The sequence below is a fragment of the Umbelopsis ramanniana genome (genome assembly GCF_025399195.1).
Source record: "Umbelopsis ramanniana AG unplaced genomic scaffold K450scaffold_40, whole genome shotgun sequence".
Taxonomy (NCBI): Eukaryota; Fungi; Mucoromycota; class Umbelopsidomycetes; order Umbelopsidales; family Umbelopsidaceae; genus Umbelopsis; species Umbelopsis ramanniana.
In genome coordinates, this window is record NW_026252126.1 from 43,645 (window position 1) to 64,868 (window position 21,224).

At 43.4% G+C, this 21,224-nt stretch overlaps 9 protein-coding genes across 9 annotated transcripts; 5 read left to right on the forward strand and 4 right to left on the reverse strand.

Moving 5' to 3' along the window:
• Positions 1-458: 458 nt before the first annotated feature.
• On the reverse strand, positions 459-1,768 carry K450DRAFT_247870 (uncharacterized protein). Its single transcript, XM_051590136.1, has 5 exons — positions 1,586-1,768; positions 1,326-1,523; positions 1,147-1,264; positions 939-1,083; positions 459-862 (listed from the first exon to the last, which is right to left on the reverse strand). The coding sequence occupies exons 1-5, from the start codon at positions 1,623-1,625 to the stop codon at positions 776-778; spliced, it is 588 nt and encodes a 195-aa protein (XP_051443235.1). The 5' UTR covers positions 1,626-1,768; the 3' UTR covers positions 459-775.
• Positions 1,769-2,445: 677 nt separating this feature from the next.
• On the forward strand, positions 2,446-3,584 carry K450DRAFT_247874 (uncharacterized protein). The gene is made up of 4 exons (XM_051590137.1): positions 2,446-2,617; positions 2,685-2,744; positions 2,814-2,989; positions 3,070-3,584. The coding sequence occupies exons 1-4, from the start codon at positions 2,463-2,465 to the stop codon at positions 3,513-3,515; spliced, it is 837 nt and encodes a 278-aa protein (XP_051443236.1). The 5' UTR covers positions 2,446-2,462; the 3' UTR covers positions 3,516-3,584.
• On the reverse strand, positions 3,585-5,089 carry K450DRAFT_247877 (uncharacterized protein). Its single transcript, XM_051590138.1, has 6 exons — positions 4,935-5,089; positions 4,747-4,875; positions 4,546-4,682; positions 4,406-4,477; positions 4,207-4,331; positions 3,585-4,117 (listed from the first exon to the last, which is right to left on the reverse strand). The coding sequence occupies exons 1-6, from the start codon at positions 5,004-5,006 to the stop codon at positions 3,654-3,656; spliced, it is 999 nt and encodes a 332-aa protein (XP_051443237.1). The 5' UTR covers positions 5,007-5,089; the 3' UTR covers positions 3,585-3,653.
• A 113-nt stretch (positions 5,090-5,202) lies between these two features.
• On the forward strand, positions 5,203-7,047 carry K450DRAFT_247879 (uncharacterized protein). The gene is made up of 5 exons (XM_051590139.1): positions 5,203-5,274; positions 5,454-5,616; positions 5,730-5,853; positions 5,925-6,143; positions 6,213-7,047. The coding sequence occupies exons 1-5, from the start codon at positions 5,227-5,229 to the stop codon at positions 6,889-6,891; spliced, it is 1,233 nt and encodes a 410-aa protein (XP_051443238.1). The 5' UTR covers positions 5,203-5,226; the 3' UTR covers positions 6,892-7,047.
• Positions 7,047-8,802, reverse strand: K450DRAFT_247884 (uncharacterized protein). Its single transcript, XM_051590140.1, has 4 exons — positions 8,549-8,802; positions 8,298-8,483; positions 7,851-8,234; positions 7,047-7,763 (listed from the first exon to the last, which is right to left on the reverse strand). The coding sequence occupies exons 1-4, from the start codon at positions 8,621-8,623 to the stop codon at positions 7,203-7,205; spliced, it is 1,206 nt and encodes a 401-aa protein (XP_051443239.1). The 5' UTR covers positions 8,624-8,802; the 3' UTR covers positions 7,047-7,202.
• A 348-nt stretch (positions 8,803-9,150) lies between these two features.
• K450DRAFT_247888 (uncharacterized protein) lies at positions 9,151-10,770 on the reverse strand. Its single transcript, XM_051590141.1, has 4 exons — positions 10,579-10,770; positions 10,326-10,511; positions 9,868-10,251; positions 9,151-9,788 (listed from the first exon to the last, which is right to left on the reverse strand). Exons 1-4 carry the CDS (start codon positions 10,651-10,653, stop codon positions 9,228-9,230), a joined length of 1,206 nt encoding a protein of 401 aa, XP_051443240.1. The 5' UTR covers positions 10,654-10,770; the 3' UTR covers positions 9,151-9,227.
• Positions 10,771-14,126: 3,356 nt separating this feature from the next.
• Positions 14,127-15,366, forward strand: K450DRAFT_247892 (uncharacterized protein). The gene is made up of 2 exons (XM_051590142.1): positions 14,127-14,165; positions 14,261-15,366. Exon 2 carries the CDS (start codon positions 14,546-14,548, stop codon positions 15,191-15,193), a length of 648 nt encoding a protein of 215 aa, XP_051443241.1. The 5' UTR covers positions 14,127-14,165; positions 14,261-14,545; the 3' UTR covers positions 15,194-15,366.
• A 679-nt stretch (positions 15,367-16,045) lies between these two features.
• On the forward strand, positions 16,046-17,499 carry K450DRAFT_247895 (uncharacterized protein). The gene is made up of 4 exons (XM_051590143.1): positions 16,046-16,694; positions 16,762-17,022; positions 17,083-17,366; positions 17,461-17,499. Exons 1-2 carry the CDS (start codon positions 16,369-16,371, stop codon positions 17,000-17,002), a joined length of 567 nt encoding a protein of 188 aa, XP_051443242.1. The 5' UTR covers positions 16,046-16,368; the 3' UTR covers positions 17,003-17,022; positions 17,083-17,366; positions 17,461-17,499.
• A 343-nt stretch (positions 17,500-17,842) lies between these two features.
• On the forward strand, positions 17,843-20,945 carry K450DRAFT_200451 (uncharacterized protein; the record flags this gene model as incomplete). The annotated part of the gene is made up of 2 exons (XM_051584633.1): positions 17,843-20,365; positions 20,427-20,945. 2 exons carry the CDS (start codon positions 17,843-17,845, stop codon positions 20,943-20,945), a joined length of 3,042 nt encoding a protein of 1,013 aa, XP_051443243.1.
• Between the last annotated feature and the right edge of the window lie 279 nt (positions 20,946-21,224).

A 21,224-nucleotide genomic window follows, 5' to 3' on the forward strand; every position in this document is an offset into this window, starting at 1 on the left:
CTCTCTGTCCTCAAGGGCAACCTCTGAGATATCTTGGAATTTTCTCCTGCAGTGTTTTACAGTTTGGTGGAGTTTGGTGCGGGCAATAAAATTGGGGCAAGATTTGCATGATGCTGGAAGTCTTTCATTCGGAGCCAACGTTTTGTCGATCATGCCATGCAATTTTAGACTAGGTAAGGCATCTTCTATCATGTAGCAAAGGCTTTAAACCTACCCATACAGAGAATATGATGTATCTTCTTTTATATGGGAGGCCCGGAAAAATATATATAACGTATATCTACAGGTATTCAATTACTTGATAGTATCTGATCGTTACTTTTTTCAATCTGAAAGATGTGACGCATATATGCTGTGTGGCAAGCTGCAACATTCTTCAATCACAGCCTACTTTGACAGACATTAAATGAAAAACCGGTATCGACGAAAAATGTTATGCAGGTTCTATGGGAGAAGGGGGCAAAACCGGTTTCTTCGTTATATACTTTAGTTGAGTTCAGTGTCAATCATCAGGCACGGTAAAATCATGCTTGTACGCTCCCACAAGCAAAATGTGAGTAGACTTATTTGCTGGGTTACATGGTGGATTATTTGATCATACAAAAATAGGTATATTACAATGCGGGTGCTAAACGGACTTATAATGCATATTTACATGTTGGTTGGTCTATTCTTCGTAGCTTTGGAGAGGTTAGAGAGATGATGCCATACTTCAGCGTTCAATATCCCTAGTAAATGCTCCATTGTCTACATCATATTATGTTGATCAAATGTCTCACGGTCCAAACACCTTTGCACAAGCAACAGTCATTAATCTTCTCATCACTTGAAGGGTGAGCGACTTGGACTGATTAGCCATTAACTAAATTACATGATTCGGTGGTCAATGACTTCCTTACTTTGAAGCGGTTGTAGTTGCACAGTAAGATTTCACATACCTTTACTTTTCCATCGGTTGAGATATAACATGCGGGGTTTCCAACTCTGGAAAGCACGAGCTTGGTAACATCGATTGAAGTGGTATCAAATATATGTTGTTGTATCAAATCGACTAGTCTCTTATCGCCATTTGATGCTCGCTGACTGTAATGATTGCTGAGTGGTTAACATGCTGAGCGTAGCGGAAATCTACCAGGGACAACTTACGCTTGCACCAAAGTTATCACGTCCTCGGCGGTTATATTCACTGTAATGGATTTAATTTCATCAAACCCAGTGTCGTAGCGTAACTCTAATGGTAGATCCAATTTTCGTGTACGTGGGACTATAATACAATCATATTAGCACATAAAACCGACACCAGACCATTGGAACACATTACGAACCTCTTATCACATCTTGAACCGGCGCATCCCTAGTATCAAATGCTCTTGATGCCCATTCCTCGGTGATCATTTCCAATTCCCCAGGCAATATCCGCATTGGACTGATGTGGCCACCAAAATTACTTTCGAACCAGCGAACAATCAACGGCATGATAGGCGCATCTGCCTTGATGAGCGCGAGAGGAAAATGGGAAAAGCCTATTATTGAAGGATCGTCAGTTACAGTGAAACAATTCGCATTTCTGTGAGTAAACGTGTACCTGGTGCTAATTGTACGGGGCTTGGAGCTAATGCTGACATAAAGACAGCTGTGTAAATCTTTTGCACTGCTTTTCCTATCGTGACAAGATGAAGTCTGAGCTTTAGTATAGATCTGGCTTTTAGAATAATTCTAAAAGTTCATACCTCGAGGCTGGAAGATCATGGTCATCTCGAAAGGTCGAACAGAAGGATCACCTATACAGCAAAATTTTATCAATTGCGCTGTCCATCATCTAACCTGCATTCAAATAGCCTTATCTCTTACTTCCTCTCCAGGGTGATATTGTTTGGCCCTTCAACGTTACTTGAACGACCTTCCCGCGCAATAAATCTAGCGTTTCGTCTTCGTCTTCAGCGTTATCTCGAGCTTCCTTTAGTGCACGCTCGAGGTCAAGCATGAGAAAATCTTTGAGCTGTCTTTCATACTTTGGCATTTGCGTGGCGCGAAATTCCCAGAATGGAGTACATCGAAATGCAGTGAACGATCGATTCATAAGACGCGCTGTTTACCAAAGTGTAGACGTTAGTAAGTCGGCAAGAGAAGGCTGAAGTTGACAGTTGAAACTTACAAACAGCATCAAGTTCCTCCTCAGCATCAGAGTCATCTTCATTGTCGCTGTTAGGAGCCCTTCGTTTCATACTGCTGGCTGGCGAATGATTCACTACGCGCCGCTTCCGGGAATAACAAATTTGCCTACTTCCGTTTGCGGGCACCCTTCGCGTTTTAGCAGTCACGTGTGAACCTTCAAAGTGACAAATTTACCATAAACGGTTTTCACTTTCTTGCTGACAGTGCCTATTTATCGTCACGTGTGGGGAAATCCCCAGGTATAATAAGTGCCATGCTTTGTTCTCCAGTTTCGCCATCGTCTAGCAATGCCAAAGGAACCCGTAGAAACCACTGAAATCTTCAACAAAAACCTATTTAATGGGAAGGTACTACTTTGCTCTGGTGGTGGAAGCGGAATCTGCAGAGGCATGACCGAAGCTATGCTTCGTCATGGTGTCAAAGCCTGTATTATTAGCAGAAGGTTTGTCTTGTTTTTTTGAGAGCTATGGATACATTTAGTTTGGCATCTAAGAAAATATGTTTTTTAGCAAGGACAAATTAGAGAAGGCAGCTGAAGAAATGAGACAGTCGACTGGCGGAGAAGTGCTGTAAGTATGGAAAGGATAAGCTGGATATGATCCAAGTTCAGTTGACTAACGTACACGATGACTTCAAAGAGCCGTTCCTGCCGACGTCAGAAATTTTGAGGATGTGGAAAAGGCAGTCAAAGCTACCATCGAGAAATATGGCCGCATCGATTATCTCATCAACGGTGCTGCTGGTAACTTTTTATCTCCATTCGAAAACCTTTCTCCCAATGCCTTCCGCACTGTTATTGAAATTGATCTGATCGGTAAGCAAGTTAAATCCTATGTGACTGACAGAGGATATGTTTTATTGACTGGAGATGATAATACTTGATGGGGATACTAGGCACTTTCAACCTTACAAAGGCTACTTTTCCCTATTTGAAAGAATCAAAGGGTTCTATCATCAACGTAACAGCTACGCTTTCGCACACTGGTACCATCATGCAAAGCCACGCCGGAGCCGCCAAATCTGCTGTAGATGCTATGACCAAGCATTGGGCTGTTGAATTCGGTCCTCACGGAATTCGTGTGAACGGCATTGCACCTGGACCAATCGCAGAGACTGTTGGACTTCAGAAATTAAGTAGAGGAATGGGAAGATTTGAATCAATTCCCCTTGGACGCGCTGGAGCTATCAAGGATATCGAGCAGTCTACTGTGTTCTTGTTCTCTGAAGGTGCCAACTGGATCACTGGAGTCACTCTAGTTGTGGACGGTGGACATTGGATGAATAACGGTCAGGTTCAATACCCAGAGAGCATTCTCAATCCTCCCAAACATCGTCTGTAGATCAGAGCTGTTTTTTCTGCCTCAAGCTGTAATAAAAAAGCCGTGTTTATAATGTCTTCAATGCAGACGACTATGGCTATGCTATATACAAATAATACAGGTGCTAATGTCATTGTAATGAAAAGCAAGTGAAGCTGCTCAATCAAATGGGATAGGTCGTCGGCTTTGACCAGCAGCAGCAGCAGCGATTGCGCTTGGTATAGGGATGCCACAGCACTCGGGATGTTCTTGACCCATGGCATACACTTCTTTGCCGTCTTTGTCCACCTCAACGCTGTGATGATGATCATGTCCACATCCTTCGTCTTCATTTTCAACAGTACTTCCGCCTTCAAATTTTATGAGTGTTCCAAACATAAAGTGTTGCATAATGGGAAGCTTGTTCAGAACTTCAGCCTTGTACATTTTTATCATTCCTCCATTGACTTTTGCCCAAGATTTAGCTGCCGAAATATCGTCCAGCATAGGTGAATGCCAACGTAAGGAGGCCGTGTTCTTGACTGAATTGATAAAGGCAATGCATCCAAGGTACATGTACGACTTTGAGAATTGTTCAATAATGTCTGGATCGTGTATAGATTTCGGTCGAATGTATTTGTGATCTATATATTATGGGCAACAGAACGTTAGTATCTTTGATCACCGTTTCGTTCTATTACATAACCCTATTGCATATGCTGTGCTGGCTTACCAATAAGTTGTGCAGATCCGAACATGAAAGGTAAAAAGTGATAATCGTCTAGACCCCAAACGCCATGCGAGCCTGCTGGTTCAAGCCAGTAGGAGAATTGCAATTCACGCATAAGGGACATATACCTTATCAAACCCGTCATTAGCCTAACATTCGAGGAGAAAAGATTGAAATGGATGCTGTTGAAGTAGTAACTTACTTGACGAAGACACGTAGGACGGCCGCTGTATAATCTCTGCTACTAATTACGCCTAGCTTCTCCAAACAAAGTCTAGATAATATTTGAAAATATTAGATTATTAAACAAAACATCAATCATATGGGCGAACATCGACTTACAAAAATGCAATGAAATTTGCTTCGTGCCCTGTGCCATAATCAATGCGGCGTCGGTTGCCAAAGCTCTCTACCAAGTATGCTGAGATTTCAGGTATCGAATCATTGGGAACAATGGGCTTCAACAATTCCGGAATCATCTAAATAGTTTCATATGAGCCTCACATTAAAATACTCGTCTATTTGGGGCCAACTTGTGCTTACCTCGGCTGCTTTGTCATAGAACGTCACAAATGCAGGATTGCCAAATCTTGACAAGGCATTGTCTACAGGGGGGATTTCAGCTTTGGTTTGAAGCAAGGCATCTAATAAGCCTAGAACTTTTTCAATAGACTTTTGAAAAATGAGTATAGTCTCGAAGAATTCCATACTGCTGTAACCAACAAACTTACTGGTGACACTTCGATCTCGGAGTCGATTTTCAATCCCTTTACAGACTCATTGAGCCTCTCAATGAAACCCATGAAGTCATTATAAGCATCGGAAGACTGGAATTCTTCCAGGTCTTCTTTGGTGAGAATACGCTTTTGAGGTACGGTGAACGACATTGACAAGGTGCTTGGATATTAAGTCGAAAGGCATTTAGAGATTTTGATTGGTGAGCACGTGATCCAGCAGCCACCAGGATTTTTCAGCGTTCAAAAATTTGTTGTGTTGAAACCCTTTGATAGAGTAAACGCACACATGTCCGCAACGAACACCATTTTCGTCGAGGGCGCTACTGAGGCTCAGGTACACATCTAATCTCAAATTCATTTCAAGAAATCCAGTCATCAGTGCGAAATCTGCAACTACTTCTTTTGCGATTTCAAAATCCATGCCTTGAAACTTTTTTAACGCACTGATGGCGAAGGTCTAATTTTCGAATCAAACACTCTAAAACTGACATTCCGAACCGTTCGCACTTATAGATTGTTGAAGTCACCTCTTATATTGCCAAGTTGCAGGGCGATGAGAGCGAAACTCCTGCTTATGTTTCGGCCATATCAGAAAAACTCGCTGCTGACAAGCAAGCCGAGGTCTTGAACCAGATTGCCGCAGACAGCCCCATTCTTCTTACAGCTCCCGTGAAAGGTAAATATATATCTCCATATTGAAATTTCAGGCCATTGCTAGATCCGTACTAGATCCGTATCATCTTGCATTATCCTCGGCCGCACACTGATTCTCTTGTTTGGGTTACTTAGTTGAAGCGGAAGGTGCCTTGAACTTGGTCATCGCCATCCTCCAAGGAAACGATGAAGCTGTCAAGACTTTCAGCAAGGCTCTCGTTGCTGAAGATGCCGATAGATTCAATATTAAGCAAAAGATGTAAGGGACACGCCGCTTGTTGCTACCAATCACGCAGTATATAGATTCTCATCCTCAATCAACCATTGCAGCTTGCTCAACTTGTATAACACTTGCCCTTCTAACTCCCGACTACGCTACGATATCTTCATCGCCATTTTTGATGCTGTTGTTAAGAATGATGATTTGGATTCTTTGATGTCGCAGTTCGACTACGTCGATGTTTGGGCCAAGGAATGGGGTTTGGATCTTGAGACCGAACGTGCTCTTTATTCCCACTTGGCTGAGCAACTCAAGGCTGCTGGTGAAGAGTAAGTTGCGATATTATGAGAACGATCTTGGAAAGGCTATGGCTGATTCTAATCATCTTGACTATTTAGACGAGCTGCCTATGAGTTTTTCTTGAAGACTCTTGCCACTTACAACGATTCACCTGATGCCACCTCAGCCGAATATGCTAAGCAAGCTATCTCCACCGCCATTCAAATGCCCAACTGCTTCGCTTTCGAAGACCTTTTGCAATACAAGCCTTTGCAACAGTTGAAGGGTACGCCTGAATTCGAACTTCTCAACATCTTCCTTAATGGAAACCTCCAAGAATACAACCAATTTGCTGGCCAACATCAAGATCTTCTCGCCAGTTTTGACGTTGAGAGCAATATTACCAAGATGCGTTTGTTGTCACTGGCATCTTTGGGCTCAGAGAACTTGTCCAGAGAGTTGACTTATGGTGAAATTGCCGCAGCATTAGAGATCTCGGAATCCGAAGTCGAAATGTGGGTCATCGATGTTATCCGCGCCGGTTTGGTTGAGGCCAAGCTCGATCAGCTCAACAAGACCGTTATCGTTTACCGAAGTATCTACCGTGTATTTGGCAAGGAGCAATGGCAGCAGTTGGATAGCAAGCTCAACAGCTGGAAGAACAGCCTTACCGACATCTTGGCTGTTATTGGCAATGCAAAGTTGATCGCTGGTAACGCTATGCAAAACGGTGGCGCTGCTGTTGTAATTGACTCCACCGCTGCCAACACCAGCACATCTGTCAAGAGCAGTTCTTAAAAGCACCCTATACAGCCAAATTTCATAAAGTGTTTTCGTCTTCTTGTCTAATTGTTCCAATAAACTTACAGTCTCACTTCATCATGTCATTTCGGGTCATGTCCTTCCTGCACCAAGTACTTCATCCTTTTTATGAAGTACCTCCCAAAGACCTGTAGCAACAAATAATGTTATGCGGCGTATATATTTGACTGTTTTATAAAATTTGTTTCTTTATTTTTATTTGTTTGGTTCTATAATACATAGGAGGTTCTTCAAGAAGCTCGTAACAATGCGGTGAATGATTAGTAGGTATCCAAGGCAACTGCGATTTAGTTAGTCAAAATTGCGAGAATATCAGCATCGTTGACCGTCTTCTGCTTATCGCACAAAGCCTTGAAGTCAACAAAAGCCTTCTGCAGAGCTTCGTCGGAAATGCTGCCGTGGCCGAGCTCCTTGCATCGTTCTCGGAAGGCATTGCGTCCTGAGTGTTTTCCGAGGACTAGGGCAATGTCAGTTACACCAACCGTCTCGGGAGTGATGATTTCGTAAGTGCTCTTGTTCTTGAGGACACCATCCTGGTGAATTCCAGACTCGTGAAGGAAGGCGTTGCGGCCAACAATGGCCTTGTTAGGCTGAACAATCATACCCGACAAAGCGGAGACCATTTGTGAAGTTCGGGAAATCAATGTGGTGTTGATAGTGTGATAAACTGGGAAGTAGTTGGGGTGTGTATGGATGGACATAACAACCTCCTCCATAGCAGTATTACCAGCACGCTCGCCAATACCGTTGATAGTGACTTCAACTTGACGGGCACCGCCTTGAATACCAGCAAGAGTGTTGGCGGTAGCGAGACCAAGATCGTTGTGACAGTGGGTGGACCAGATAACCTTTTTAGTCAGAAAAAAATGGTCACGTTAGCGACTTTGAATAAGACCAAAAAAAACCCTATTTTATACACCAAGATAAGATCTCACCTTTTCAGCGCCTGGGGTATTTGCGACCAAGTACTTGATCAAACTGCCGTATTCTTCAGGCATGTTATAACCAACGGTATCGGGAATGTTGAGAGTTCCTGCTCCTGCCTCAATGACCTTTCCAAGCACTTCGCACAAGAAATCTTGGTCCGAACGACCAGCATCCTCTGGGGAAAATTCGACTTCGTCACACAGAGACTTGGCGAGAGTAACCGCTGCAACTGCGCGCTTCACACACTCTGCACGGTCAATCTTCAACTTGTGCTGAAGATGAATATCAGAGGTTGCTAAGAAGGTGTGAATACGCTTGTATGGCGCAGGTTCAAGGGCTTCAGCGCATCTCTGAATATCGCCGGTGGTGGCTCGTGCAAGACCGCAAATAACCTAGAAAGCACATATCAATTTAACCGTCCTTTCACTACTTTTTCACTGATAAAAGAAACCTACCATGGGCTTTCCAATGCGCTCACGACCCTCCATCAAAGGACCAACTTCCTTGGCAATACGGTTGACGGCCTCAAAGTCACCAATGGAGGCAATGGGGAAACCAGCTTCCAAAACATCAACACCTAGCTTGGACAACTGGGTGGCAATTGCAACCTTTTCATCGTTGTTCAGACTGACGCCGGGAGACTAAAATAAAGAGTCAGTACGCCTGCAAGTTAGCATGATAGATGAAATGAATAGTATTCACTGACCTGCTCTCCATCTCGAAGGGTTGTATCAAAAATAATCAGCTTCTGCTGTTCTCCGGGTGTGTTGGTGTGAGGCATGGTATGTGTATGTGTTAAACGACTGTAACAAAATCAAACAAGAAGATGAAACTTTTTTATGTGAAACAACGTTAAGATGTGATGTTCGCTTTTATATAGCGAGTTCCTTAGGCTTCACGTGCACCAATCACTGAACTGGTCTTTACGTGAGTCACCCCGCTCAACACAATAGACTTGCCTTAGCTGTAGCATTCTTATGAAACATCTTATTTTCCGTCAGAACCACATTTTGGATTGCAGTCTTTCATTCAAATTTGACAAGCGATATATTGATATATGTCGTTCTGCCCATTTGCTGCTCCACTTCTTATAGGTGTCGACGGGTAAAACACTCAAAGATCACGTAAGACGGGCGCTGATTGGCAGACGAAAGCCGCAACCCACGATGACTGTAAGCCAATTAAAAGAGAGAATACTATGACATAGCGGCAATTGAAAATATTGACACCAACAGCCGGGCTATGGTTCGGCAAAACATTTCATTGCACAGCCGACTGACAATACAGCAGAAGGCAAAGACATTGCAATCACGAGAAACCAAGGACGTATATTTTCATAACTCTTACATAAAGATTGCGCTATAATATACTGTTTAGTTCAGTGCTTAGCATGCGAGGATAGCAAGAATATCCGAGTCGTTCACGGACTTTTTACGGTCACAGAGGGCTTTGAAGTCCGTAAATGCCTTTTGCAATGCCTGATCCGATATGCTGGCAAAGCCAAGTTCCTTGCAACGCTGTCGGAATGCATTACGACCAGAATGTTTTCCTAGTATTAGAGAGACCTCATTGGCGCCTACAGTTTCGGGTGTGATAATTTCATACGTGGACTTATTTTTCAGTATGCCGTCCTGATGAATTCCGGACTCGTGCAAGAAGGCATTGTGTCCAACGATAGCCTTGTTCGATTGAACAGCGGATCCAGTGAGGCTTGATACAAGCCGTGAAGAAGAACAAAGCTGCTTTGTATTGATGGTGTGAAAAACTGGGTAGTAGGTAGGGTGTGTGTGGATAGCCATGACCGTTTCCTCTAGAGCCGTGTTCCCGGCTCGTTCACCAATTCCATTGATAGTCACTTCAACCTGTCGGGCACCGTTTTGGATGCCAGAAAGTGTATTTGCCGTTGCAAGACCGAGATCGTTATGACAGTGTGTTGACCATACAACCTACAGGAACAAGAAAATTGTCAGAGCCTATGTTTAACGAGATTAACAACATCAACTGAAATAAAATCACCAAAAATACCTTGTCAGATCCAGGAGTGCGATCTATTAAATATTTTACCCGTCTTCCATATTCTTCAGGTGTATTGTAACCCACAGTGTCAGGAACGTTGATGGTAGTAGCGCCGGCTTCAATGCATTTTCCTAGAATAAAACTTAAGAATTCTTCATCTGATCGACCAGCATCTTCTGGTGAAAACTCAATATCGTCGCATAGAGTTTTTGCAAGCTGAATGGACTCAACAGCTCGCTTTACACACTCGTCACGACTGATCTTTAGCTTATGCTGGAGGTGAATATCAGAAGTGGCAAGAACTATATGAATGCGTTTGAGAGGCGCAGGCTCTAGCGCTTCTGCGCAGCGTTTGATATCGGCAGGAACGGCACGAGCAAGGCCAGCGATGATCTGATTAATAATGGTGCATAATGTTAGTGAGTCATGTATTCTTTTTATCACATATCAGCGCGTTGAAGTCATACCATTGGTTTTCCAATTTTTTCACGGCCTTCCATGGAGGGCGCAACCTCTGTAGCAATACGTTTGACCGCCTCAAAGTCGCCAATGGAGCATATAGGAAAGCCTGCTTCCAATACGTCGACACCAAGCAAGGATAATTGTTTAGCGACAACTACCTTTTCTTCTAGGTTCAAGCTACACCCCGGAGACTTGAAGGTGACAGAGCTTTAGTGGCAACATATATCATATGTGAGGTGTGTCAAAGTAGTTGCCTACCTGTTCTCCGTCTCGTAGCGTGGTGTCGAACACGATCAATTTCTTTTGTTGCGCCGCTGAATATGAATGCACCATGAGATGAGTGTTGTTTTAGGTGCTGAGGCTGTCTCTTCGTTGACTGAATATATACTGTTTGTTTGGGAGAAATTTATCTTTTCCAATGAAATCAAAGCGCTTTCCATGAGTCACCTAGTATCACAACAAGGAAAAGTCTCGAAATAAAGGGACCATACCAATAAACATTTTTTTTTTTTTTTTTTTTGCGACAGCCATGAAGAAACGGTGAAAGCATCCTGTAACTATAAATTACTTGTTCATACCCTACAGTTCACTCTGTTCATATCGAAATTATGTTTTATTTCCATCTTGCATTGCACTGAGGTGGAGGAATATGCATCCGAAGTGAATGATATTCATAATTATATGATTGGCCAAAACTCATGATAGACATATTTCTTTCGGCCAATCAAACTACCATTGTCATCAGGATGATGTTCCACCTGGGACTCAGGTTCAATCCTCTAAATTTCAAGACGATGACACTGATGATTACTATAGTACTTCTACACCTGAACTCTCGCCCAAGCGATATCAGTCTCCGTATACAGCCAATGCCTATGGCGGAAGTTCACCAGGTCATCGGAATGCTTACGGCGGCCATCAGAACTCATAATGGCCTGTTTTTGATGAATAGGATGGTTGAAAGTACATTTACAAATATATTATACTAATCAGATTGCATGGGAAGGAAATGCGATGGATGTGGGATTGTCTCTGCCCGTGTAAACTTAATTTGGTGGAGGTCGCAGACCGCACGCTATAAATGCTTCATACGATTCGTGGATCCTGGGATTGCGTCCGTGCCTTCTGAGGTTATTTCATGAGTAGAACGTTAATAAAAAAAAGCCTATGATATATGATATTATCTCTCAAGCACCGTTGATTTGCGGAAATGAAAGTCCCGGATCCTCGGCCAGTATACTAAAATTAATGCAGTGTGGTCTGTAACCTCTGTCAAGCTTTTCCAACATAGGCATGCATAGCCACCAAAAGTATAATATATAGATGAGACAGAGACTATTCGTAAGGTAGTGATTAGGTCTACTGCAGGCTAGAATCCGTGATCTGTAGTTACAAGGCTCTTCGGTCATAGACCCGACAGTACTTGATCTCTTTCCATACCTCGATCAAACCTTTGGGTTCCCTTTTCAGCCAACTTTACCAAGCGCAGTATTATAACCTTTTGTTTGATTGGCTGCCCATTTTTCATACATTAATGCGAGAAAATATTATTGGGCAGACTCTTATTCTCTGTGTTCAATCTACTTGCATAATTGACAATAAAAATGTTATCATTCTTTTCACGGAAAGCATTCCTAAGTCGTCGACTCAAAAAGCGTTCGAATACAGTGTTCATTCTATTTTTTTAACAGACAAGCCTTCCACTGCTTCATTTCTATACCTGCAGGTATTTTTTATAAGCCGCAATTTATCAGCTGAGAATGGTGCTCATCTTATCTATCTATTAAATAGTACGCTCGGTCTCTTGTTTGAACACTTTACTGTATAATTACCACTCGCTGTCAGCTCGTTGGTAAGCTGTCATGACTTTTTCATTAACCCATTTGGAGCTGTAACTAATATAACACTCTGCAAACTTAATAATATCATCCTAATCTGTAGATTCTGTCCTCTTCTTTGCGCTTTTCATCTTTAGCTGCGTGAATGGCTGTTAATGGTACTCACTCATTTCTCAAGAAAAGAGATTTATCTGCTCAAGTTTTGAGCTCTCCTGTGATCGAATTAGTCAGCACGGTACATGTTGATCTGTTGGGTTCAGATGATCATTGATAATTACTTCCTAAATGTCCCAAATGTAGTTGCAAAGCTGATCTTCACCAAACTTAGAAATATCTTCTCGGTTGACAAAATGATTCTATATTTGGACGGCGGAAGGACGAAGTGAAAAAAGGAGACATCAGAAAGACGACACAACGTCAAAAAGAAGGACATCAGGAAGTTGGACGTCAAGTTGCCGAGGGAAAAGCTGCACAAGGCCCGACTGATCTCTGCAAGCCAATATGATGCCCTTTGTCGCCTTTCTCGTCGCACATTTACCCTGACTGATAGCATGAAGAAAATATTGGTTCAAACTGCTCGAGAAGAAGGCTGAAACATTTGTGCTTGTGAAGGGGAAGCAGATGTTCATATCGGTGGACTTGATTTGGACGAAACTAACGTTGTCATCAGCGGTGATTCAGATCTTCTGTTCTATCCACGCGTACAGCAAGTCTTAAGACCTATGAAGGATGGCTCTTTTCATTTCTACCAAAATTCCAATGTTACAGCGGTATCAAACGTCACTGCATTGCAATGGACTTGTGTCGGTACGTCGACACAAGCATGGCTACCACGCGACTGTAAAACTACTTGGTGCTCCATGCAACAAACAGTACATTCTGAACGGAACCTTCCGGACTGATGGCCAAACATTGCAACTGCTAGCATTTAATACCAAGAAGTTCAAGAAGAGTTCATCTGCCGATGATGCAGTAGGTTACGATGGTAACCATTCAAAAGATACTGACAGTCAAGGCGTGGAACGACTGTTGAAGAACGTGGATGACATGTTCCCAAATGTGGATGTGGTGCGAAACCACCTCTCTGACCCTGAAAGGGTCCCATAGTTGGAATTGACCTTGAAGAAACTTTCACCGCCGCTGCATGCGCCATCAGCTTTGCAGTTGGAGACGAGATTGGAGTGTGGAATCTGACAGTGAGGCGCTCTTCCCTTTATCAACCTACTCTGAAAGCGAGAAAGTACATGGAGAAGCGGAACTCAGCAAAGGTCAGAAGCGCAGAGAAGTCTGTCTCTGGAAATAAGCATTGCTCATTTTCTGCATCCGCTGAGTACGCAAGCAAGCGTCTTTTAGCCCAATCTGTCCTTCAGTCCTTTTATGCCTCGAAAAGGTTCAAGAGACTTGCACACGATCAGAAGAAGACACGGCGAGGCGAGTTTGACGTGGCGACGAACGCAATATTAAAGATGGCAGGCACTCATATCGGCAGGCACAAGATGGAAAGGAAGACGTCCTATTTGCCATTGGCATTGGTGACTTCAACACAAGGACGAATTTCGATCGCTACATACCTTTTTCTCAAGTCATCTGATATGCAAAGTGAGTTTATCATTTCTGTAGTACACAGTATTTACAGCCTCTGATTTTGCTTCTCTGGTTGCGGAGTCTGGGCTACTTAGCCGTTGGAGTGAATGAGTTCTACACCTCCAAAAAATGCCCTTGCTGCCAGGAATTTGTTGGCCAAGTGAACATCCGTCGCTTATACTGTCCTAAATGCCAAAAAGTGTTCCATCGCGACACAATGGCAGGTCAAAACATTGCAAACGTCGCCTTGACGCAAATAACCGAATTCCGGCGACCGGCATATTTGAATGCTCCTTCCGCTGAGGCTTCCTCCTCCGTCAACGCTACGGAAATTACTTTGAGCTAACCGAAGCTATCTCCTGCTTTGCGGCACCAAACTACCGCTCCGTCTCAATGATTTGTGATGGCCTCTACTTTCACTAGGCAAGTACCATTTCTGAATGGCGCAAAAGTCTGCAAAAAGTTCAATGACTCAAACCGAACCTTTCGACTGATGTAATACGTTTTACAAAATACAGTTGAGATGGACGTGTTACTACACCACTGTGGTTGCTTCACTCCGGCTCGGATGTGACAATAGCTCTCTGAGCCGCGCTTTTATTGGCTGAAAAATGGATTAACAAAAATATTCTATGGCATTGATACTCTAGTTTCTTTCTAAGCCGCGCATCCGTAGCTAATGAATAATGAAATGGACACAACTCCGAACAACATGGATCTCACCGAAGAAAAAATTGAAAAGCTCTACGTAGGCTTCGCGAAAAGATTTAGACTTGAAGAGCTAGCCAAAGTACAAGGACAACATGAAGGGGCTATCTTACCCCTTGAAATCCTCGAAGAGATGGAAAATACTCCCAAAAACGGCCTGGCATACAACCTCAAGAGAGTGGGAAAAGACATCCGGAAATATGAAGGCGGTAGATGGACCGCCTCAGAATCTCTCAACAAGAGTATCATTCCCGACCTCAAAAGATACTACATCAGCCAAATACAAAGATGCGGACCGACTTCGAACCTCGGGTCACGGCATTACCGAAATTTACGAAACACTCAAATTTGTAGCAGAAAGAGGAGGAGACCCTTCAGACGAAGACCTCCTCTTGGAGAGCATTGCCAAACTTCGACGTCTTGCAATATATGCATACGCGACAGCCAAACAGATGGACACCGAAGCCCACATCACCGCAGCCAAAGCTCTCCAATTACCTGAATCCCTCAAGCATATCACAGAGGAAGATGAATCCGGGAAAAGACTCACCTTCGATAACGAACTCATCGAACGGATTAACAAGGCAAAGTACGATGAATCTATCCTACGCGCAGCCACCTGTAGACCAAACTCAGCTTTCAATAAGAACTCCAGTTCAAATTTCCATAAAGTCATGGAACCCGAACCATCGGCAGAATTACCGAGGAAGCAATCACCGAAACAATGCCAACAACACAGTTAACAAGAACGACAACCTTGGCCGCCTGGAGATTATCAGGGAAATCAAGGGGTCAAAGGGCATTTCGGAAGAAATGATTAAGTTTCTGGAGGGAAGTCATCGCAAAGGTACTGTACGCACCTACAATAGTGCATGGTTAGTTTGGAGAGACTGGTGCCTACAACAGAACCCAAGGATAAGCCCCCTGGAATACAACTTTGAAAGGCTTCATGCTTTCTTCTTTATACCCCGGCAACACGCTCTCCAAACCTTGCGGACCTACCAGGCACCTTGGGCTCAGTTTTTTACGAACTATACCCGGAACTTCCAAGAATGACTGACCACCCATCACTGAAAGACTTCTTAGGGTCAGAAAGAAGACAATCGTGAGCCTGCTGAAGAAACACCAGTTGGAGACTTGGACGTCCGAATACTGATCATGTATCTCCGGGAAAGATTCAGGGAAAATGATACACTTACCTCGTTACAGCTACAAGTCAAGACGATACTAATCCTGTGTATCGCCACGATGTGGAGACCATGTTCAGACATCGGGAGGATACAGCACCGCGGTGTACTTTTTTCAGGGTAAGAAGAAGAACCAATTGGAGTCACAATATTTGTGTGTGAACACAAGGAGGGCCAGTTCAAACACACCAGACTGGGTGCGATTCAAGATCAAGCGATGTGCCCAGTGTTCAACCTGAAGGCATTCTGCACCAGAACACAACGAAGACGTGGGCCAATTAAACCTTCTATAGACGATGGTGCAGAACAAGGGAAATGTCACTTCAGTCATTAATGGCTTCCTTCAATAACACACTACTGACACCGGAAACCCACATGCCTCGTATGAAAACGGTCAGTGATCCAGCACGGCAACTTCCAGTGTCTCCTGCAGAAGTGACAGTAGTGGCTTGGGGAAATGGTAAATTTGGTAGAAGAAAGGGACAGCCACCAAAGCCAAATGAAGCTTCGAGGAACTACGTTGCGAAATGCGCAATTGTTCTGGATGAGTACAAGACGAGCCATGCCCATGTGGGAGACAAACCTTTCCCTATGAGGTATTGTAACTGATTAACCAATGAAATTTTCAACAATACTTTGTAGCTATGGACATTCCATCAGCTTCATGTTTGCTAGAAAAAAGTTAAAAAGCCAATCGATACAAAACGTGCAATTATCTTTGGAAGACTTTGATGCATCTGAAATTGAACAATCTTTTCAGGATCGAAATCAACCTTCCTACGCCAAAAACAGCCAATATTAAACAATATGAAAAATATTTGAGATATGTGCTTCTCCATCTTGAAACCATCCTTTCTTTTTATCATTACGATCGCGGTATAGCCAGGTTCCACAATTATATAGGGCGACAGAGAGCCCGCGAAGAAATGGTGAATGTCTTTGCGAATGGTGGTAAAAAATACAACGCAGAAAATCGAAAAAACACACGGAAAAACCGTCGAAGACGAAAGAAAAACAGGAAAGGGAATACTAAACATGCATTACCCACAGGTCCAAGGTAACGTACTTTTTTTATTGTTCCATGTATAAATACATCCAAGGATCTAACAGAAGCATTTTTGCAGAGAATCCACCGCACGCAGAACACTGGGCACAATGCAAGGTCCCCAACATTGGAAGCCACTAACGCTCCAGATACCTTTTGAACCACGGCCTGTCGCCCCTATTATCGCTTTTGGTGACGCTATGTTTGGCATTAAAAACCATTCTCATCTCAAGGGCAAGCCAGTCGGTCTTGTTAACGTTCTTATGGAAGATGTTGAACCGCGGAAAGAGATTGGGAAAGCTTGTTGTCGTCCCGATTGAGGAATACCTTAACTTCGCAGGTAAGTGTCATCGGTTGTAATGAAGACGATATTGCTCCTTTTCTAATATAACTTGTGTAGATTTGTAACAAATGCAATGAGCGCAGTCTTAGCAAGGTCAAAACAGCTGATGACATCTCACACCATGGTGTTGTAGTATGCAAAAACTGCAAGATACTTTGGCAAAGGGATATCAACGCTAGCAATAATATGTTTCAAATTGCAACAATCTATCCGGGCCGGTGACCAACGTCCAATTGCTTTCGCAAGGCCGCCTGCACAGCAACCACTACATCATATCGCCACTACGAATGTGATTTCTCTTCCTAGTGAAGATGATTAAGATATTTACAGCCTCAAAACTGGTAAGCGTACATAAAAATGGCAAGCTTTGAAAAATGAATTCTGATGATTGCCTTTCAAAAACACGAATGTTTCCACTATCTTATTTGTGAGTAGTATTTGTTTGAATCTGTTTCTCCTCCTGCCAGTTACTAATGATTGCGAGGCTCTGGTATCGTGATAATAATTTTTTATTATTGGCACAAAATAATTCTCAGTACATAAACGCAACCGTAACCGTAACAGCAACAGCCCAATCCCCCTTACATTCCCCGTAATTATTAAAAATTAAAAATAAAAAGATGAAATCGATGTAGAGCTTTCACCAGGGTAGACACATCCTTTTTCTTCTTAGCTTCTAATTAGTTACTCCATTTTCATAGGTCGTCGTGGTCTTTGTACTGATTTATCTCTCCACCTTTGTTTGTTTAATTTCTTTTTTTGAGCCGATTGACTTCCTCTGTCTCCAGACATAGTAGAGCGACCCAATAATCAAAGCATGAGTGTCAGCGAAAAACCCGTGTTCCAGTTCAATGCACTTCCACAAGATATCAGTGCGTCGAATCGCCATGGCGGCTCGCAAACACGACATCGTTTGTCCAGGTCGCTGACGGGAAATTTCACATCATCTTGCAGCATGTTATACTCGCCAACCGATGAGACATCCACCATGACCAACTTAAAGACTAGGAACAGCTTTGATATCATGCCTCGAGCTGACAAGCCTATACCTAGCCTACCCAAATATCATACACGGCCAGTTTTTGTGAAAAACACCTATGCGAACATTTCATCAAGGCCATCAAAGTTCATTAAGCCAGCGGCACAGCATCAGAACATTGCCGGTAAATCGCCTACCGATCTAGACAATATCGCCAAGCTGTTCTTGCGTTATAATCATAAAATGTATATGGAAGGCTACCTTACAACAATGGTCGAGGTTACACCAGAGGGAAGACATTTGGAGAGTACACAATGGAAAAAGGTGTTTGCCGAACTGTCTGGATCGACACTTGCCATTTGGGATGCAGAGAAATCTAACCGCCAGGAAGGTATTCTTCCAAGTTATGTTAACATTACGGATGCCACCATGGAGATTCTTGATGAAGGCAATGTAGGCAAGCCCAATTGTTTCGCTATTCAAAACACAGCTGGTGCAAATCGATTTGTGTTCCAAGCAAGAACAAGGCAAGATATGGAAAAGTGGGAATTTTGCTTTTGGCTGGCCAGTTTTGAAGGTACAAAATTGCACGAGATGTACACCAGGAAAATTCTAGCGCGGTCTCTGTACAAGCCCTACTTTACAAAACAGCCATCCAGCGGCATAGAGTGCTATCTTCAAGTCCGTTTTGCAGGCAAATCAGATTGGAAACGTCTCTGGACCGTTGTGGACAAGAAGGACGACAAGAAGCGATGGGGTCGCAAAGCATCATCCCCCTTACCTGGCCAAATTTTAATATACGAAGACAAAAAATCGAGAACTCCATTGATATCATTGACCAATATTGTTCGAGCCTATGCCATATACCCTGAAACGCCTCACTTGAGCGAGCACTCCACTTTGTTCAAAGTTGAAGGATCAATTTCCACAGTTTCAACAGATGCAAGTTCAGATATCCCGGATCGAATCTCTCATGTGTTATTCATGGCCAACAACAGCAAAGAGATGGCGCAGTGGCTCTTGACCACGTTTGATATTTTCAAACTCTATGGACGCCCACAACAAATGTCTTTTAACCAAGTTCAGGCTGATGGAATTCATTATAGTGCTGAATCACTATTGATGGTTCCCGGAAAGTTGTTTCTGGACATACAAGAAGTCCAAGGAAAGGGTTTATGTGACAAGAAAAGATGGGATCAAAAAGGGGTTTTTACGGACGAGCTGCAAAGAAAATTAGAGTTTGAAGAAGATAAAGCTAAGAAACCTTTGTCTCCAAAAGGCTACCACGCAAAATCGAAAAGCTTGCAAACACCCCACGTAGAGCAGCTAAAATCCAAAACCTCCACCACAGCTTCTCTCTTGAGTGACCTTACCAGCAATAGTCAACCCCCAGAAGTGAGTTCCATGAAGCAAAAAGTTGTGTCAATTCCGACAAAGCAAATAGGAGATTCTAGCGAGGACGATACTGAAGAGGATGGAGCGGGCGAGACGGATGAAGACACGGATGATGGCTCTAGCTTGAGGATTCCGTCAAAAGAAAACGCCATCTCTCAGCCACTTTCCAGTTCAACTCAACCGCATATTGAACCACGCGGATTAACAAGGCAGAGCAGTACCTCTAGCAGTTTTTTGTTGGATTTTGGAAACCTTTCTGGATCAAGGAATATGAGCAGTCGTGCTTCATCAGCGACAGCGTCCACTTCCAGTCTTTTTGGGGACTTTGCTCGCTCCACGGAGCTTTCAAAATACATCGATCCATCCGTATTTGAAGAAGATGTAGGAGAAGAAGTAGTAGTTGATAGAGCTCTTGAAGAATCTCGTGATGGTGTCCCGGCGCCAGCTGGTTCAAGGGAATCCAAAGGGAACCCGTTATCTTTCCCCAAATCTAATATCAGAGGCCTCTTTCCAAAGTTGCACTGGGGTACCTCTGGTACCATTGATTACGATGATGATGTTGGAAGTCTATCCAATCCTTCAAATGATTTCAAAGACATAGCAGATTTGGGAGGTCGAGAGGGGCCGCCCATACCATCCTTGGGAGATCAATTTGCTAGTGAGAACAGCCTTCTCGCCAAAAAGCCAGCCGATTTACCCATGACCGCTCAGGAGCAAACAGAGTATGCAAGAGCAATGCGCCAGCCTTTTCTTCATGTACCGGTTAAACCAAAAGATCCTGGTTCAGGTTTAATCGGGAGAATAACGCAACTTGAATACGTGAGGCAGCAAAACAGTGGAAAAGGAGCAGTTGATAAAGTAGACAAGGTGCATGCGTTCAGTGCGGAAGTGGAAAAAGAGCGCTATTTTGAGCGCGAGAGAGACAGACAACTCATAGAGCATCGACAGCAGCAAATGCTGCAGCACGTAAGGAACTGTTCACCAAAATTTTCATGTTTCATTTCATATAACTAATACTGTGCCAAAGATGATGATGATGAACGGTGGTAATTTTGCCTTGATGCCTGTTATCCAAACCCCACACGGTCTAGTTCCCGTCATGATGCCATTTTCCATGCCTCCCCAAGCGAGTATGTCTTCACCGTTAGGTCAAACGATGCCCTCGCATGACCCTAGAATGTCAGCGTATGATGCCAGAATGCCAACCCATGACCCAAGGATGACAGGACTTGACCCCAGGATACCACTGTTTGACCCTAGAATGACAGGCATACAGCCCACCACTGGTCTCAGCAGTAGCTCATCGGCAGAAACAAATCGCAGTCCTTTCGCGTCATCCAGCAGCCGAAGCAGCTCTTATACTGGGTCGTCTATTCACAGCCAGTTTAGCAACAGCAAGAACGGGTATATGTCCAGCACACAAGCTGCACCGGCAACAGCACTAGGTGATAGTAGTGGAGATGAGGACGACCATATTCCTATCGCCAAGACTCCAATAGCTAAGCGACGCTCAGGATGGACACACCCTCGCCCAGAGAGATTATAGCTCATAGAAATAAACCCCATTGCCGCACTTCCAGTAATTGAAGATTAAGCTATTCTATTACAATACCCCTCCCCCAATGTATTTTAAACTTTTTTAACTTGTATGGCCTTTCGGATGTAGTGGACATATTTAGTCATTTCAAACCAATAACCGAGAAACAATATGTTATGTATAAATACTGTCAATCTTGGTTTCATTTCTTATCATGATGGATTGGCTAATTCATGTTATTCGGCAGTTTCGCTAAACGATTGCAGGAGACAACCAATTATTCGATGT